Below are 18,396 nucleotides of genomic sequence, written 5' to 3' on the forward strand. Positions count from 1 at the left end.
AGAGTTTGTAACAGAACAATGAAATTTCACGAGATTTTGAAAGTAAAATAGATCGATACTGCGTTTTTAAAAATCAATTAGATATCAGCATATGAAAATATATTTGAGTAAATTATTTTTCAAAGTGTCAGAAATGGATAACAAAACTGCTATTTTCAATGACTACTTATTTTTGTCCAGCTTTAACATCGGTATGGATATCGGTCATCGGCTAAATGAGTTTTAAAATATCGGCATATCGGCCAAAATCCCAATATCCTGCATCCCTAATATTTATTTATAAATAGTGAATCTAAAAATCACACTGCATTAAGAGCTGCAAAATAACCAAAAACTGATAATATTGGAAAATGTTATAATGATATGTTTTCTAATGATACATTATATAAAGAAAATCCTTAGTAAAACCCTGTTCATCTCTTACTGCTACATATTAAATGCAAAGGTGGATGCCAAAAAGATAGTAGCCCGTATGGATACTGGAGAAATTTAGCTTTGTCTTTTTCATCCAAGCCACCAGGTAGTACAGACAAAAGTTCTGATTACAGCTGTTTTGATAAATACCTTAGTTGAAATGTCTTAATTATTGTTCACCAGAACACTTTCATAATACCCTCCTTAGGCTACAATAAACAATCATTACCATAATGTGCATGAATAACGGGGACTTGTATTACAAACACTGGTTTTGTAATGAAAGTGAATCTGGTTTATAATGTGTAAACCTTTCGTATTTATTGTTTATAAATGTGATCTTATTTTCAGTTGTGGAAAAAAAATTCTATTTTGTTTATTTTTTGTGGGGTTAATAAGATATACATTTAAGGAAAAGCAGAAGCCTTAATTTCAAGTAGATATACTGTAGTATATGTTGTTTTAAAAATAGTATGCGTTTACAGTGCAAAGCTTTTTTGCAGTATTTTAAATATTCAACTGGGAGGTAGCACTGTAGCTACCGTTTAGGGAAAAAATGTGAGCTTTTAAACTCATTAAGCTAGCTTTTAGAAAAAATAGAAGCTAAAGAAGATTCTTTAATTTTCCCTTTCTTCTGTTATGTAATGCCTGAAAGTTGAAATAGAGTCCAAGATTCCAGTGAACTATAGGGCCTCAACAACACATGTCCATGTTGTTTACAAGGCGTGCGGCCTGCGCACGTGCGATAAATACGTCAAATGACAGCGACGTCACGCTGCTCAGTAAACAACCTTCGCGATTCTGCAAATCAACTAAACGCTCGTGTCTTGTGCACTTACCTGGAATAAACAAACAAAGTTCCCTCGATTTCAGTTTTCTCCTTAAAAAAAAGAAAATAGACGTTCAGCAGCTAATCAGAAGCTACCGAGTAATAAAATACAAACAAACAAACGAACAACGGCTAAAGTTAGCCAATGCTAACTCGGCTCAGCTAACTCCATCACAGTGATTATTTGTTTTTAATGTGAAGAAAATTAGGAGAATAAGAAACTGAATCAAACACGGCATTTGCCAGGCTAAACTTTTAAATATAATAACATTTATTTCAGATTCTATAATAAGAGTATTAGTTTTTTCGAGATAGATTAGCTATTATGCTACATAAAGATGTACCTAGCTTCGCCGATTTTTCCCAAACTTACCCATTCGTTCACTTTGGAGTTAAAGTTGTAAAGAGCTACCTGACCGGTAACGTCTAGCAGCTTGTTAATGTAAGGGTCCTGTCTCTGTAGAGCAGCTAAGCTCATCATATGTCCCGCGGTTAAAGTCTCCATCTTCGGAAGGATTTCCAGCAAACACTTGTAGCTTCCGCCGTACCCGGAAATAATGGCGCTCAAAAAAAAAAAAAAAAAAAAAAAAATCCCGGAAAATCACTCACTGTGGATGGATACAGTGGCAAAAAAAACCAAAACATTTCAGCTTTTAAATTCACAGATGAATGAAAAGTTTGAAGTTTCTACAGTTCATAAATGTCACACCGGAAAAAATAAAAATTTAAAACAACAGGTAGATTATGATTTTTATTTAAATCTTCAGAGTGATTAAACAAACATGCTTGTTTTCCACCTCGTTTAAAAAATATCAGGCATGTATTTGTGTAAAAAAAAAAAAAAAAAAAAAAAAAACAACTAGAAATGAATGGTGGTCCTCTCAGCAGATCATGTCAGAGTGCTGCTCATTCTGAGCCTTATTCTTTTTTCTTTCTTTCTTTACAGCTTTTATTGTCTTTACACTGTCACAAGTACAGAGCAACAAAATGAACTCTCCGCATTTAACCCATCCCCTTGGGGAGCAGTGGGCTGCCATTGTGCGGTGCCCAGGGGAACAGTGTGGGAGTGGGGCTCAAACTGTGGGGTAGTGGGGTCTCTTTGTTTTCTAAGATATTCTCCAAAGGCTTTCTACAACTTTCCAGTGGTGTCAAAAGTACACACATTTGTTACTTAAGTAGAAGTATAGATACTGCAGTTTAAAAACACTGGCAAAAGTTGAAGTATCAACTTGACCTCTCTTTACTCAAGTAAAAGTGAAAAAGTATGTGCTCCAAAAACTACCTAAAGTATAGAAGTATAAAGTAACCTTAAAAAAACAACAACAGCCAGATACCACCATATGAAATGAAAGCTCAATTTTTCAACTATTTTGAAAATATTCTTTGAGATAGGGACATGGATGAGGGAGGTCCTGTTGGTCTTCATCTACTGAAGACCTTTGTGTCCAACCTTTCAGACATTTCAACATCTTTTTCTGAATCCAACATTGTAGCATGGCATAGGCAATTCACGTTTGCAGTTTGAAGAACACCTGCTTGCTTCTGATGATTTCCTTTAGCTAACCAATGAGTGTTCGTTTATATGACTCATCCTATTACACTAGTTTTCACTAGATGTGGATGGCACCAATGATCTGCATTGGATGGCGCACATGACGTGAAATAAAAATTTATAAACACAAAACCGAAGCCATTTTAACAAGAACTTCCACTAAAAGTAGTTTACAGGCTTGTTTTTATTGATTAGTATTGATACTCCAAAATAATATGAATTTGTCTATATGAGCTGTCATGTCTAATTAGAGATCCGATACAGATACATGCGCTGAACAAATTGGCCGATATCCTATATCATATACCTTACAATGTCAGTAAAGGCATCATGGTTTACATACACATTGTAAAAAAATGAAAAGTTAACACAGATATACATGATCACTACCTGCTGTGTGTTCTCTGTACAATGATGTAATCAGCATTGCAATCATAAAACTGAATCCACAAGATCGCTGTAACTATATTGCTCTGTATCCAACATTGGATATTGGATGGAGCCCAAATCTCAGTATCGGATTGATGGATCTCTACTTGTAATCTGGTTTTATATTACCTTTATGCAAAAACATTAACGTTAGCCTATATACTTAAAATCTATCAAATTAAATAAATACAGTTAAGGATGCAAGAGGAAAGTTGAACTTCCACTCAAAGCACCTTTGATTTAAAAAGAAAAAGCAGATCTTTATCATACCTCAATCTACACTATCCAGTCTTTCATAAACTAGGCCTACCTCAGACTATCGATAAATAAAATAGGACTTTTAGTGACAAAAAAAAAAAAAAAAAAAGTATAAATCACCAAGCATTGGGTGTCATGTTACTTTGAAGCTGTTAGGCCCACTCGGTCCTGTTGAATGCCAAACTGCGCACCTGCCTCTCTGCTCTGGGGAACATTGGAGCAGGGATTATAATCGCAGGATTACGCCTCTGCGGTGAAACTGTTTTATCCTCGGTGCATGCACAGGTAATCCAATCACTGCTAACCTTCCACCAGAGCCACTGAACAATTCATTTCCTTCTACATCGCCGTCGAGTGAGAACAGAAAACGGCGCAATGAAGCCAGGGAGGAGAGCGAGGTGACAGAATGCCGTTCATTATAAAGGGAAGACCCCTGAGGGGTAAGTCTATCAATCAAGGGTTTATTTGCTAATAATATATATATTAAAGTATAATTTAAAAAAAATTATCAAGATGATTAGGAAATGACCAACATTGGTAAAGTCATCCAGTGCCATCGATGCTTTTTCCCGCTGTGTGAGGGCCAAGGACCAAACTTTATTTTTGCATAATTTTCTTTATAGGAGAACCAAGTCATAATATTTTAAAAGAATTGTAAAAGCAGGGAAACATCTCCTATTTTTTATTAAGAGACTTCTTCTGTCAGGCTTTGCACCCTCATGTGTTTTCTGCGCACACTGTGGCTCCAACTTTCCACGGGGCCCCTTTCCCCATCAGTGGGACTAATAAACGGCAGCGGATTGACTGGCCGCTGCCAGCCAGTCAACCAGCCAGCCAGTCAGTCCTCTCGGATGCGCCGTGAGTGAGCAGCCAGGCAGCAGGCACCCGGATGTGTGGCGAAAAATGTTCGGCGCTCCTCTCAGGGTCTGCGCTCAGAAAATCTTTTATAGTTCAGGTTAGAGTCTCATACTCAGGGGGGTTCCTTCCAACGATGAGTTGGATTTGAAACGGATCTTTTCGATGTGGATTCGAGGATGCAAGAGGCGGATGAACAGTCTGAAGGTAAGAGGAGGAAAAAAAGCCGCTGCGCGCAGGAGAGTTGGAGCGCTGAGGGGGCGAGAGCGCTCGTTTGATTTCTGTCCCCATTTCCTATTAAACATTTAATATCGGAGTCGTTTTAGCCTTATGAGAGGACGTTTATAATAAGAGTCTATTTTTGAGCATATATATTTGCATTTAGGTGTAATTATTTCAGTTTTGCTCTGTTTTACAGTTGGGCTCTATTGGGAAGCGCGTTAAGGCTGCTGGAGCTCAGAAAAAACATGGTTGGCTATACTGGTTATAATGCCATCATCAAGTGGTAGTGAGGGGGGTTTGTATACATTTTGAAATAAACTAAGATATTCTTAATCAACTATTTGAGTTAGTTCTGATGTTTAAAACGAGAGTCACAACGTAGAAGTGGTTCAAACCAACAATCAAAGATTTATTTTTTTAGATCTCACATCTAAAAGTCATATTAAAGTCTAATTTTTCCGTTTAAAAAAAAACATCCTTATTCCAAAGAATTATTTTCCTTTCTAAACTTAAAAGAGTGTCACAGCAAAGGGGTTCAAATGCCTCATAGCCAAATTTAACATTTACCTGACTATCCATAAAGGAGATCCTCAGGGTTCCATATTGGGTCCCATATTATTTACTGTTTATATGAATAAATGTTTTTTGGTTTTTTTGCATTATGAGTTTCATTGTTTCCCCACATTGAGATTATTATGTCGGTGTGGCCCTTCCAAAACAAGTGTCACAGAAAATCGGAAATCTGAGTTTGTTTTCCAGAAAGCTCTTTATGTTCAAATTAATGCACTGAATAAACTGAAGTAATGTGATTTTAACCTCCAAGAATATATAGTAGAATGTGAAATTGTTCAATGAAATTGTTCAATGAATATTGGTGACTGAATAGATATCGCTTGGATTGGATTATGAAAAAGGTTGTATTAATTTGAGTTTTTACTCAAATGTTTCTATTCTAGTGCATACAAAAGTTTATGCATGCATAATTCTTATTTAATATGACTGTAATTCCATACATGCTTGACCATTTGTATAAGAATGTTAGTTCACATTTTGTAGATTGTAGTATCGCTAAAGCTTTGTTAACGACACCCTAAAGTGATTCGCACCCTTCTAAGTTTACAGGAATAATATTCTTTGGTCAAACAGGAAGGTTTTGCATATTATTCCACAAGCTCAAAAATGTTTTTGGTGAAAACGCCTCAAAATTATTTTCCTTAAAAACTACCCATTTCTTTGGAATCCTATTTCAAAGTATTTCAATGTTGGATCAGCAACTGATCGAAGTTTTTTGTTTTCAAACCTTGTTAGAAATTGATACCAGTAACAGGCAGCTATCTACAGATAACAGGTTTAACCTAACACGTTCAAACAATTTGCACCTTTATTCATGTCTGTGATTTGTTTTTGCGTAAAATGCCATCTCTACCTGCTGCATTGGTCAGATCACCAGATGAAAGTATAAATAAAATTCATCCATAAACAGGAATTGAACAATATCACTGCATGTGATTCTGTGGTGGAGTCGACCAAACTGTCAAGGGCACTGGGTCTTTCCCCCGTTGTTTGCATTGATTTAAATAACTACCTCCCTCAGTTATGCACACTGTCCCACATGTCTTACTCTTCTATAATCTTTTTGAACAATTTATCCTCTTTTCTGCCAACTTATTTCTGGGCTGCTTCTTGGTGGATTTTGGTTACAGCGAAGGGTAGTGCAAGGTAGAATGGTTACAAAATAAAAGTCACATTGCACTGTCGACAAATGGTTTTAATGACTTTAAAGTGAAATTCTTGCACTTCTCTTAAACATGAACTACTAGATAAGATAATCTCTTAAGCTGAACAAAGTGAGGGCTCTGTGTCAAGAACGTCACAGCCTCCAACATTGGTTTTGCTCTTGTCTTAGTTGTGGAAAGAATAACAGAATAATCACTGTTATACAAATGTTTCTGGTTTAACTTTGTTCCTTTTTTATATTAACCCAGCAAAATGAGAGACTCAAAATTTTTATTGTAGATTGTGATACTTATTCAGAGACTCTCAGTGAGTTACTCCAGCAATTCCCTTTCTATTAGAACAAATTGTTTTAATTTATGATGGATTTATTTTATTATCTATTCAAAGTTTAATATACAATCACCCTCACTGATATTTAGTGTAGTATTCATAAAGGACGTTACATTGAGACTACTTGCTTTGTGTAGCCATTCACACCCTGAAGGAAATCTTACAAATTGTTAGTACAGTTGGTGAAAGGTAATTACATGGGCCTAATGTTTGCCCCATGGTTTTTTATCAGGCAATTTATATAAGGCAGTTTTCTCTCCTCATTTCCCTCCACTTTGAGCAGTACAATAGCTGGCAGGGACACTGACCAGGGCATGATGCCACCACCGCCGTGCTTGACCATTGGTGTGTTGTTCTTAATCCTAATTGCCTAAGTTGCTTATAATAGCCTCCTTCAAATATTATTCTGTTCTTTATGACCAAAAAGATCAGCCATTGTTAATTTCTTACAGACTTCTGAGCGTTTGTTTTATTTATATTAGGCATTAGGCTCTAAAATTGAGAAATGCTTAGAATTCAGTGGAACACAATATTTGAAGTCTTCCCATTATTGCAATATTAAATATATCATGGCAAATTAATTGCTTCTTCTAGTAAAATGCATTAATAAATGTATTGCATTTTCCGGATTTTTTTTCAATAATTTTTTTTATTAATCTGTCTCTCCAGGGGCACAATATGCCAGCAACAGAAAGACCACCCTCTCTAGTGAAACCCCAGCAATCTGGTCTGAAAGCCATACCAGCCTCCACCAGCTCCCTTCACCAGAGCCCGTCCAGGCTCCCGTCAGTACTGGCAAGCCTGTTGGCTCTGCTTGTGGGCTCCTTGGGGCCAGTGGGACTACTCAGGACCCAGGTGGCCCTGGTTCTGGCGTCAGTCCGGTCCTTGCATGGCATGCTGCCATCAGTGCTGCACGACAAGCACAAGATGATGTTGAGATGCCTGAAAAGGACTCACGTCCCTCAGTTTGCACTTCTGGACCAGCCCCTGTTGGTTCGCTCGCACAGAGGAAGAGACAGCAGTATGCCAAAAGTAAAAAGCAAGGAGGATCAACCAACAGTCGGCCACCCAGAGCTCTGTTCTGCCTCACCCTCAACAACCCGATCCGCAGGGCCTGCATCAGCCTGGTGGAATGGAAGTATCTTTTTTCAGGAATCAGGGGTCATCTTAAAGAACAACCTTCAGAAATGATAAAGATATGACTAATTTTTTATCAGAAAATGTAGACATCAAGATTTGCTTTGTTTGCAGTAACTGATGCTCCAGTAAAACCATCCACTGATTAAGTGGGTCCCCTTCCGGGAGATGACTGACAAAATGTTAATACTAACATAAATTTAAAACTGCAAAAAGCCATCTAAAGATAATGAGGTACAGATCAAAAAGAAATCCACAAACAAGCTAGTTAGTCAGCAGAATTTCAAGTCATGTTTAAATTAAAAGGGACATTGACAAACATGATGGAACTGATACTGTAGGTCCACAGCACTAAAACTACAACTGCATTAACATGACTTGTCTGATGATGTTGCCGCTATGTTGCTAAAGTATTTACACCCTGTTGGACTTTTTCTGTTTTGTTACTATTATAAACTTTAACTAATTTCATTTAGATTGTATGTGCTAAATCTCGGGTCTGAAACACGGTGGTGGCAGCACCAACCTGTGGGGATGCTTTTCTTCAGAAGAGAGGGAAACTGATCTAAGCTAATGAGACAGATGCAGTAGAGGGTAATCCTGGCACAAAACCTATTAGATGCTGCAAAAGACTTACTACAGGACTGGGTGGCATTTCATCTTCTAGCACAACAGTGATGCTAAACATTAACCCAGAGCTTTGTTCGAACGGTTTAGCTTATTGCATAATGCTAAGGGTGGTGCTTCTGCAAAGTATTTTGTCTGGGAGGCTAAATATGAATAATATAAACATGTGAAACTGGTTTAAACATGCATCACTTTCCATCAAAGTTATTAAGTACTTTGTTGTAGTCTTTTACCCCAAATGGAATATGCTGAGGCAGAAAACCTTCAAGGGATAATTGCATTCATAGGATTTACAATTAAAAATGTTTTTTTATAAATTGTCTTTAGATACAATTTAATGCAGCACTGAATGTGAGTATTGCTTTCCTTAATGCTCCCTTTTCAGACCATTTGATATCTTTATACTCCTGTCAATTTTTGCCAACTGTGTGGCCTTAGCCATCTACATCCCTTTTCCTGGAGACGACTCCAATTCTACCAACCAAGAACTGGTGAGTAGAAATTTAAGCTACATGTATGAAGCTGTTTAAGTTATGCATTGAAGCAAACAAATTCAGTAATGTTTTTGCATATGCTGGTATATTTGTTTATTTTTGCATTTTTCGTTTATAAGTATTAGAGCAAATGCATCATGTACCTACCTATTGTGTGGTATCCAAGTTGCACACACCATTAAATTGTCTTCAGGTATTTTTCATAGGAATGTCCTGATCTGATATGGATATCAAAAATATTTCTGATCTCAGCCAAAAAAAAAAAAAAAAAAAGGTATTGGAATATATCAGACTACATTTAAAATCTACAATTTAAGTAAACTGATAGAAACATCGATCAATATGCAAAGATGCAATATCAGTATTGTTTTGGAAATAAAAAAGTTGCAGAGACATTCCTAATATTTTAACTGAATTACCTAAAAGCTCAAAAAGTAAAGGAAATTTGAAAACCACACCCTAGATAACAATTAATGAGATGTTCTACTTAAAAATCTGTTTTTAATAAATATTGGAATGCACTGGGAACATTTGGAATCATATGTTATAAAATGTGAAAATCACTTTATATGCTCGTCTAAATACAGTAGAAATTAGACAAGTCAAAATCAGACTGAGTTGTGTGGCCGCCGTGTTCCTGTATGACCTCCCTACATAAGTAAGCTTCTGGTGAGAAACCTGAGGGAGCTCCACCTAGACCTGGATTAAAGCATCAGTCAGCTACTGGACAGTTTATGTTGAAACGTAGTGTTGGTCGATGGAATGTGACACTGTGTCCCAGATGTGCTTGATTTGATTAGGGTCTCTGGAACGGGCTGGCAAGTCTAGAGCATCAATTCCCTCATCATGCAGGAACTGCTTACAAATGAAGCCTAGCATTGTCATTAGAAGGAACCCAGGGTCTTCTCCACTAAGATCTGTTCTCACAACAGGTCTGTGGATGTCATCCAATTACCTGATGGGAGTCAGAGTACCTCTTGCTAGACCTTTCTGACGAAATGCCAAACCGCTCACACTGAAGGATGTTGCAGAGAGGATTATTTTTTTTCGATGGCGTCTCCAGATTGTCACGTTTGTCACATTTGCTCAGTGGGATTCTGCTCTCATCTATGGAGAGAGAGCAGAATGCCAGTGGCAAATCTGACAGTCTTGGTGTTCTCTGGCAAATGCAAATGAGCCTGCACTGTGGACGACAGGCCTCATACCACCTTCAGGACAATTTAAGCAGAATCATGCAGATTACTGGGCGGCTTGAAGTTATGTTGCAGGGCTCTGGCAGTGCTTCTCCTGTTCTCTCTTGCACATTGGTGGAAGTAGCATTCCTGCTGCTTGGCTGTTGCCCTTCCACGATACTATCCATCTCTCTGAATGAAACTGGTGCGTCATCTGGTTTCCTCAATGCTTTGGACACTTGCTAACAGACACAGCAAAACATCTTGCCACAGCTCCCACTGATGTTTCATTTTGGAATAGCTGCAATACCTGAGTGGATTTTAGACTCCAATAAGATTTAGACTTAGGTGACCAAAACATCAGTCAGAAAGGATGAGAACAGAGAGATGGTCTAAGTTCATCGAGAGCAGAACATCTCCTTTGTAGGGGTTTCTTTCTGAATGCCCTTTTGTATTTCTACCTGCTGTTTTTCGTTTTGCACAAAAGCAGGTTAAGTTAATTCTCAATCAGCATTGCTTCCTAACTGTAGTTTGGAAAAACATCATTTTGTTGTTTCGGTGTTTGCTGTACATTTTGAGCAGTGTATACCTTTAACTTTTTATGTTCAAGCAAAATTGGTTTATTTACAATTAAAGTTGTTTATATTTTTCTGGTAAGTGATATTTATCATTTGAGTATAAATAGCTTTGAATAGCTTAAGGTGAATAATGAATCACTTGGGACAGTTTCTATGCTGTTATAATTTATGTGCCTGTGTGTTTTTGGAAAAGAAGACTCAGCTCAAGTTTAATTTGAAATGTTCATGCAAAAGCCTGCTTGTTTTCTGTGCCACCTTGTGTCCTTAGGCAGAATCCATACACTGGCTGTCGGCTTGTGAATGAAAGTGATTGGATTGATGCGTGAACCTTGTTCTAGTTTTTTTTCCTAGAAATAAGCTGATGAATGTGTTGGTTTTCATGGCTTCTTTGACAGACTCGCACTGGTGTGTGTCTGCATGCATTGCACAAATACTATGTGGGTTATGTGTCATATGTTATGACTGAGAGGAAATTAGAGATGAAAAGAAATGTTTATGTTCTTTATTTCCCACATTGCAATTATTAAACTTGAAAATACAAATAAATAGATTTTATAACCATAAGAATGAATAATCTCTCAGATCTGATCTGTTTTATGATAAAATTGCATAAAAGTTGGAAATTTTACTTCACTGGTACAGTGAATGTATATTTAGTTGTTTTATATTTTATTTTTAACATAGAGCTCTGAAGCAGACCCAAGAACCTACTGTACTTTTCCTTGTTATATTTCTTGTCCCAAACAATAAATCTAACTTCAAGCAAATTTCAAGGTAGACCTGCTGGTTTGTAATAGTAGCAAAAGGCACTGGTGGTACTAATAACATTAACAGGCTCTGTTTGGATTAGTGTCTTTGTAATGACTGTCACTGACATGGGTGCCTGAACCAGCTCGGTGAAACTGGGTCATTAAAATTGGATCAAGCCCTGTTATTATTTATCCATGTGCTCTCCCTGCTTTGACTCACAAAGTTTCAATTTGGACCAAAACCCTCATCTTAAAGAGTGATTAAATGTGTTAGTTAGAGGGATAATACCTTTGCTAAATAAAGGCTATGGTTTTCTTTACAAACCCCAGTAAAGAACTACATTTGGGTCTATTTTGATGGACGTAGATGTCGTCGTAGCATGTGACATGTAGACACATGCAGAGAGCTGCAGACTATCAGAGTTGAATGAAGTGAGCAGAGCATTCTAGGTTGGACTGATGCTGCCTCTTCCTTTGGATTTGATAGAGTCAAAAAGTAGAGCTAGAGTGAACGACAGCCCCACAATATGTAATGATATTTACATCTGCTAAGGGTTGTGTGTAAGTAAATGGTTTGATCTGAATGCCACCATAATGCATTTTAAATCTCCTGCATCTCTTTGTTAGCTAATAATTTCTCATTGCCATCAGAACTTGATGTGTATAAATAGTTAAAGCCCATAATTATTCTTAACCTCTGTCATTAAGCTTTAAGAATTGTTTAACATTTTACTAATATGTTTCTTTTGACTGGAATTAATGGCTCATTGTGTTGAATCGCATGGAACTGTGGTGGCTTCCAACTTTAAAGACTTGGAGCTCATCATCAAACGTCATTTCTTTTCAGCTGAAAGTTAATTTTTGATAGTTTATTTAAAATATATGAAAACATCAAGTTTTATCTTTGAAAATCAGTAGTTCTTTGACATTGTTTTATTATCTTTTTAAGAGATGCCCATTTCTGAGAGAAACAATAAATTTGGTCAGGATATAATTATTTTAGAATGTAAATCTGCTAAGGTGAGTTCATCTTCTCAAGTAAAAAGAAACTTCCTGCTATTATTTTTTTTCTAGTATTTTCCAATCAAAATTGAACGTAACCAACAGATTAGAGAAATTGTCAGCTTACTGTCTTGATTATGGCACATTTTGTTTTTCTAATGAAGTTTTTACAGTGAATATTTACTACATAAACATTTTCAAGGGCTGGCATAACATCCTAAACTAGTCAAGTAGTTCCGAAATGCTTATTATTGTGCTATTATTAACAATACAAGCTTGTGGCGGTGCACTTTAACAACTGGCAGGAGGGTCAACTCTGAAATAATCAATCTTTAACAGTACCAGATAAAACTATGGTTACTCTGATATCTACCTCTGTCTCCCATTTAATACATGAATTAATAAAAAACATTTGTATGGAAAATATGTTTTCCATGTTTTTTTCTTTTTAAGTTTTAAATATTTTGATTCCAGTTGTTAACTAATGCACAGAGTTGAAACCACCCTTTCAGAGACAATCAATAAAATATATAATGATACCAGTGAGTACTAAATAATCTACTCAACACACGGAATTGCTGTTTTTTTATATTTGTTGTAAAGCTGCATTCTGTCTTCCATCTGCATGCAACTTTGTTAAAGACAAGAGTTTCCCACTGTAGCAACATCACTAATATTTTGACCCCCCAAAAGTTCTCCATTGGCTTATTAGCTACATTAGCTAAAGTTAACATTAGGTTGAGGCTCATAGAGAAACATGAAGCTCTTGTCCTGAAAAGCTGCTACTGAAATACTGAGTTTTCTCACACATTTTCATGTAGTTATTAGGTTTTATTTAAATTATAGGAACTGTGGCATCAAGCTATTCTGTGAAAACACAGATTATTTGGTTTCAATCATAAGTTCTTTTTTTTTTAGAAGCAGTTAATTATTAAAGATCATCCATCCATCCACCCATCCATTATCTGACACGCTTGTCCCGAGTGGGGTCACGAGGGGTGCTGGTACCTATCTCCAGCAGTCAATGGGCGCAACATATTCTCATTATCAGTGCGTATGAAATCGTACGAAACGTTTTGCACACTATTTCGTACCTTTCGGACATTTTTCCTCAAAAAACCACATCAGTGCGTATGCGCTGGCAGACAGAAAAAAAAAGCAGATCCGCGGACGGATGTAAAAATGAGAAAAACAGTGCAATCATCACTTATTCATGTCTCTAACTACGTTGCTTGCTGTTTTATATCTTTGGGTTAGGGTTAGGGTCAGGGTTAGGGCTAATTCTAATTTATATTCTATATTTGTGAATGGTGCGACAGATGCGCATGCGCATATGACGAAAAAAACGTCCAAAACGTACGAAATTACGGTGCATAACTTGATGGGCGAGAGGCGGGGTTCACCCTGGACAGGTCGCCAGTCCATCGCAGATTAAAGATCATACTAAATATAATTAAAGATCTATGTTCTGTGATGTGATTAAGTTTACCATGCATGTTTCGACATGCATCGTATACCTCCAATGTTTTTTTTTTTTCTGCCCAAATAATAGGACTACTTTGGGGGAAAAAACACCAGAAAATGTCCATTTAATCCATTTGTAACAGCTTTACTTTTCTGTCTCCTTTGAAGCTCATTTGCATTTTAATGTCTGGACACAAAACACTCAAAAATGAAAAGGACACGTTTTATATATTTTATGTAATCAATAAATATTCTATATTTTTCTTGATATGAACACATTTCTGACTTATTTTACATTGTATTTTAAATTAAAACATGTCAGCCAGGAGTAGGACACATTAGCAGTAAAATAAAGGCTTCAGGGTTGTTTATTTCCTAGATACAACAATATTTCACATCAGACTTTTGAAAGATCGATTTTAAGTTAGCTTAGTTATACAAGCGTTCACATTAACCTCAAAGGTCTTTTCATACTCAGTGAAAATTTGCTTTCTTTGCACTTCATCTGGCAAGCGACCTTCTTTGGCTCACAGGGAATAGTGTGTGTATAAACCAGTGAGACGGACACAGCTTCATGGCCTATCAACAGATGGGGATTATTTACACCGTCTAAGTCGACTCATCATTCACTACAAAATGTACAGTATGTGTGACTGAGGGAAAAAAGAGCTTTTAAGAATATGTGCTTTGTCTAATTAAACATACGAGGCACATTCTTAATTGGTTTATTCTGCTTGGAGGCCAAAGCAATAATACAGAATATAGCACCAATGGGATGGTAGTGCACACTCTAACAAGATTGTTACTATTACTATTATTATTTTTGCTGTGCTAGTTAACAGGAAAAAGTAAAACATTTTGTTATTGTGATATAGTTTCTGATACTATACTCTATCACTTTATTTTTTGCAATGTAACATTTAAAAGGAAAGGTTTTTTTTTTAACTCAGGGTTCCATCTGTCTCTTAGATTTTGCATCTTGATTGGTTGCACCAAGATGTTTGCAATGTGCTCTGAAATAACCCTCCACCAAAGCTTAGACTTGTTTGTTTTAGAATTTTATTTTATTTTTTTTTGCATTCTCTGATCTATGAACATTCACTCATGTTAAGTTTTTTAGGCATATTTTAGAATTTCTTTTATTGGTGTCTTAAAAGAGTCCCAGAGATAAACATGTTTCGGTGTGAAATGTGCGCGTCAACAGCATAACAGAAGGAAAAGACACGGCGTCCAGGCAATGGCTGTGAATATTCTGATGCCTACCAGGTGTGTACTTTCATGGGCTGGTTTGGTGCTTTTTTTCCTTTTTTAGTGGCCGATCAAATAGACAGTATTATATTTGAGTCTTGATGGGGAAAAAAAAACAGTGAAAGGGCTATGATTGACCCAAAATATGTGACTCCTTTCTAGTTGTAGAAACATGGGTTTTCTCTTTCAGTGCTGAGTAGTATTTTTACTACTGGTGCTTCATCTCATTTATAGAGGATGTAGGTGGGATTTCATCATCTCCTCCTTTGTGGCGAGAGACTACATGTACAAATAGAGGCCCAGCCACTGCAACTAAAATACATCCTCATTGGATTTTTGATTTGGTTTCTAAAATTGCTCAGTTTATACTGGATCTTAGAATCAATTATAGTCTACTGTTGCAAGTCACTGATCTGTTGAGATGGTAGATGTCAACCAAGTCAGTTAATGCACACTCAAGGAGTGCAAATGATCCTATTTGAAGCACTTAAATATCAAACACAATGGATTTTTACAACAATAAAAATACTAAAAAAATATATGTTTTGTAAGAGGTTAAAGCAATGAGCTGAGTAATTCAGCACTTTGTGATTATAATAATTTGTTTCTGAAGGCGGAAGTTGAGCACTTTCAAGTTTTAAATTGAAAAAACAGAGAGAGGTATTTGATATATTGTTAGTGACCAAGATAAGTACTAGTGATACAAGCTCAGAAAGCATATTTTTCTTTTTCCAACTTATGCATTCAAAGACAAACATAAATGCAAATAGGGACTGTATACAATTTTGTGGATCATCAGTATAAATAAATATACACCTCATGATTATAAAGAAGCACTTTCATGCAACTTTTAACATTAGTCTTATGCCTGCTGCAGCCATGTTGGATTTTTAACTTCAGGTTATTACTGGAACGGTGACAAATTGTGGTGAATTTAGCTGTTGTTTATTATTTTTTACCCCCCCCCCGTTACCATAGTGTATTCTTAATTTGTATAATTATTTCCATAATGTCAGGTTATAGTTATCAGCTTTCAAGATCATTTTAAAGTAGAGTTGTACTACGTTATTGTTCTTCTGGTAAGCTGTTGAGAGGCTGAAGGCTATTCAATACGAAAATTTGTGTCCATAGTTGATCTAAGCGGTTGGATTTGACCGTGAGGGAGGGAGAGAGTGTGGAGGGCAGAGAAACTGTGCGTGTGTGAGCAGTTTGAGGGATTAAGATGGGCTGTAGATTAGTAGTCCCTAAATGAGGGAGGTTGCTGAGGCAGAGAGGAAGAGAGGATAGAAAGAAGGATGGATTGATGTGAAAGTAGATCATTTCACCAATATGGTATTTTTCCCTCTGTCATGTGTTTGATTCATCTCTTACTTCACAGAACTAAAAGAAAAATATATTTTATCTACAGTAATAAAATCAGAATTTTGACTTACCTTCCATACAGCACCAGTCAGTAAAAGAAATGTTATGGCTGATTGGTGCACTGACTATAAAGCTGTTGACATACTTTTAAGATTTTATTTAACAAAAAGTATGAAAAAATCAACTACAAAAAAGCTCTTGAAAAAAAAAAAAACTAAAAAATGCTCTTGACAGCAATCGTTCTTCACAACAAATAAAACTGCTAATTAGATTATTTATCAAATGAGTTTTTTCTTTTTTGAGAGATACTTTAGTGGGATTCAGTCATTAGTAGCTTATTTTTTTTCTGAAGGCAACCATTAATACATTAAGAAATAGTAATCGTAATGTTTTCCTGTTGTTTTGAACTTTTGTTTTTTCACACCTCATATATTCAGGAACGTTAATAAGTGCTGCTATGGGATCTTGTCGTCTGACCATATGTTTTAATTCATCTCCCTCTTTGGTTTAGTATAAACATACTTTGATTAGTATCACTGATCTGTCTGTTTCTGACTGTTTGTTCTTTAATATTTTTCAATAAGCCTATGAGACCTTCATAGAACAATTCTATTTATACTGAGATTAAATTACAAAAAGATGGAATTGTTTCACTAATATATTCAGAGTAAACAAGGAAGAATACAAATCCACATTACAATTTTCAGACTATTATTAAAAACATATTTTCTTCACAATAATAATAAATATATTTTTTAACATGATATAAAATTGCTTATAAAACACTTTACAGTTGTGACATATAAATATATAACATATTTAGGAAGTATAAATCCCCACTGTTATAGCTGCCAATTAGTTGTGCACTTATATCATTTTTGGATGTTCAACAGTAACATTTTCTTTCACTTTTGTACTTTGATTCACAAATATGAAAGAATTGATCCAATAACTGTTGAATATGCTGATCATTGTTAAACAGCATGTGTTTATATGTGTACAGAATGAGCGACTGGTCTGTTTCAGCAAAGCAAAGTAGCCTATGCTAGTGTCCAAAAAACGCCTACTTGTCTGAACCGCCCCCCAAAAAACACCCACACAGCTGTGGATCAAGTGTAGGTATTCTGTCTTTCATTGCTTTTTTGCATCGTCATGCTAGACTGTTTTTACTTTAACAAAACAAGGCATTCATGCACAGATGTGCATTTGCAAAAAAAACCAAAAAACATTTGTTTGTTTTATTGTGAATCTGAGGGCAAAAGGTCTGGTTGCATCACTCGTTTTTTCATCAGGGATTAAGGGTTTAGAAAGGAGAGGAAATGAGAGTAACATAAAGCGGCACAGTTCTATGAACATGTGATGTGATGTGTATGACAGAGAGAGAGAGACAGAAGCTGTATGTGTTGATGTTGCTGTTCATGTCTGAGCAGTTATGGATTATAACAGAAAATAACTTGAAACACAAAAAAATCTGCAGAAAAACTGGATGGGACACACTTTAATTTAAACTGCATGCTGACGCAGCCCATAGCTGATCACCAGTTTCTCTCTGCCATGTTTTGTTTCTTGTTACAGCAGAATACAAGATGATACAAGAAATAAAAAAAAAAATTTAAGACTGGTGTGGATATGGCTTAAGCCTTTATTATATATTAAAGAGAAAAACACAGAGGACAGGGTGCAACATTATTTTTGTAAAGTGTTATAAAGCTGTGAATAAATATGAGAACAAAGGATGGGTGTCAGCAGTTGGTGCTAAATACAAAATTATCCTTTCTATGTTATTTTTGAATAATCTGCATAAGTAACTTCAACATTTTAACATCCTGCAATAGATATATGACAAATGAATAAGAATATACTCTCAATTAAATAAAAAAAATACAAAATATTTAGTAAAGCCAATTACTTTTACTTTTCTTTTTGGAAACTGTAGT

The 18,396-nt window shown here is 36.0% G+C and overlaps 2 protein-coding genes across 3 annotated transcripts in view; one reads left to right on the top strand and one right to left on the bottom strand.

The window, feature by feature from the left end:
• dcp1a (decapping mRNA 1A) overlaps nt 1-1,783 on the bottom strand; it is an 11,552-nt gene extending 9,769 nt beyond the window's left edge. Inside the window, exons 1-2 of the mRNA XM_015377773.1 lie at nt 1,617-1,783; nt 1,254-1,294 (exon numbers count right to left, since the gene is read on the bottom strand). Of these exons, the coding sequence (XP_015233259.1) occupies nt 1,254-1,294; nt 1,617-1,748 (173 nt within the window). The 5' untranslated portion in view covers nt 1,749-1,783. The remainder of the gene's footprint in view (nt 1-1,253; nt 1,295-1,616) is intronic.
• Nucleotides 1-18,396, top strand: part of cacna1d (calcium channel, voltage-dependent, L type, alpha 1D subunit) — a 102,856-nt gene that overhangs the window by 1,825 nt on the left and 82,635 nt on the right. The window contains exons 1-3 of one of the 2 annotated variants that reach the window (XM_015377772.1): nt 3,788-3,922; nt 7,296-7,764; nt 8,776-8,881. In XM_015377772.1, the coding sequence (XP_015233258.1) occupies nt 3,889-3,922; nt 7,296-7,764; nt 8,776-8,881 (609 nt within the window). In that variant the 5' untranslated portion in view covers nt 3,788-3,888. Of the gene's footprint in view, nt 1-3,787; nt 3,923-7,295; nt 7,765-8,775; nt 8,882-18,396 lie in introns of those variants that run through there. The other variant, XM_015377771.1, reaches the window with a different exon arrangement.

Source organism: Cyprinodon variegatus, unplaced genomic scaffold (genome assembly GCF_000732505.1).
Source record: "Cyprinodon variegatus isolate N-32 unplaced genomic scaffold, C_variegatus-1.0 Scaffold158, whole genome shotgun sequence".
NCBI lineage: Eukaryota > Metazoa > Chordata > Actinopteri > Cyprinodontiformes > Cyprinodontidae > Cyprinodon > Cyprinodon variegatus.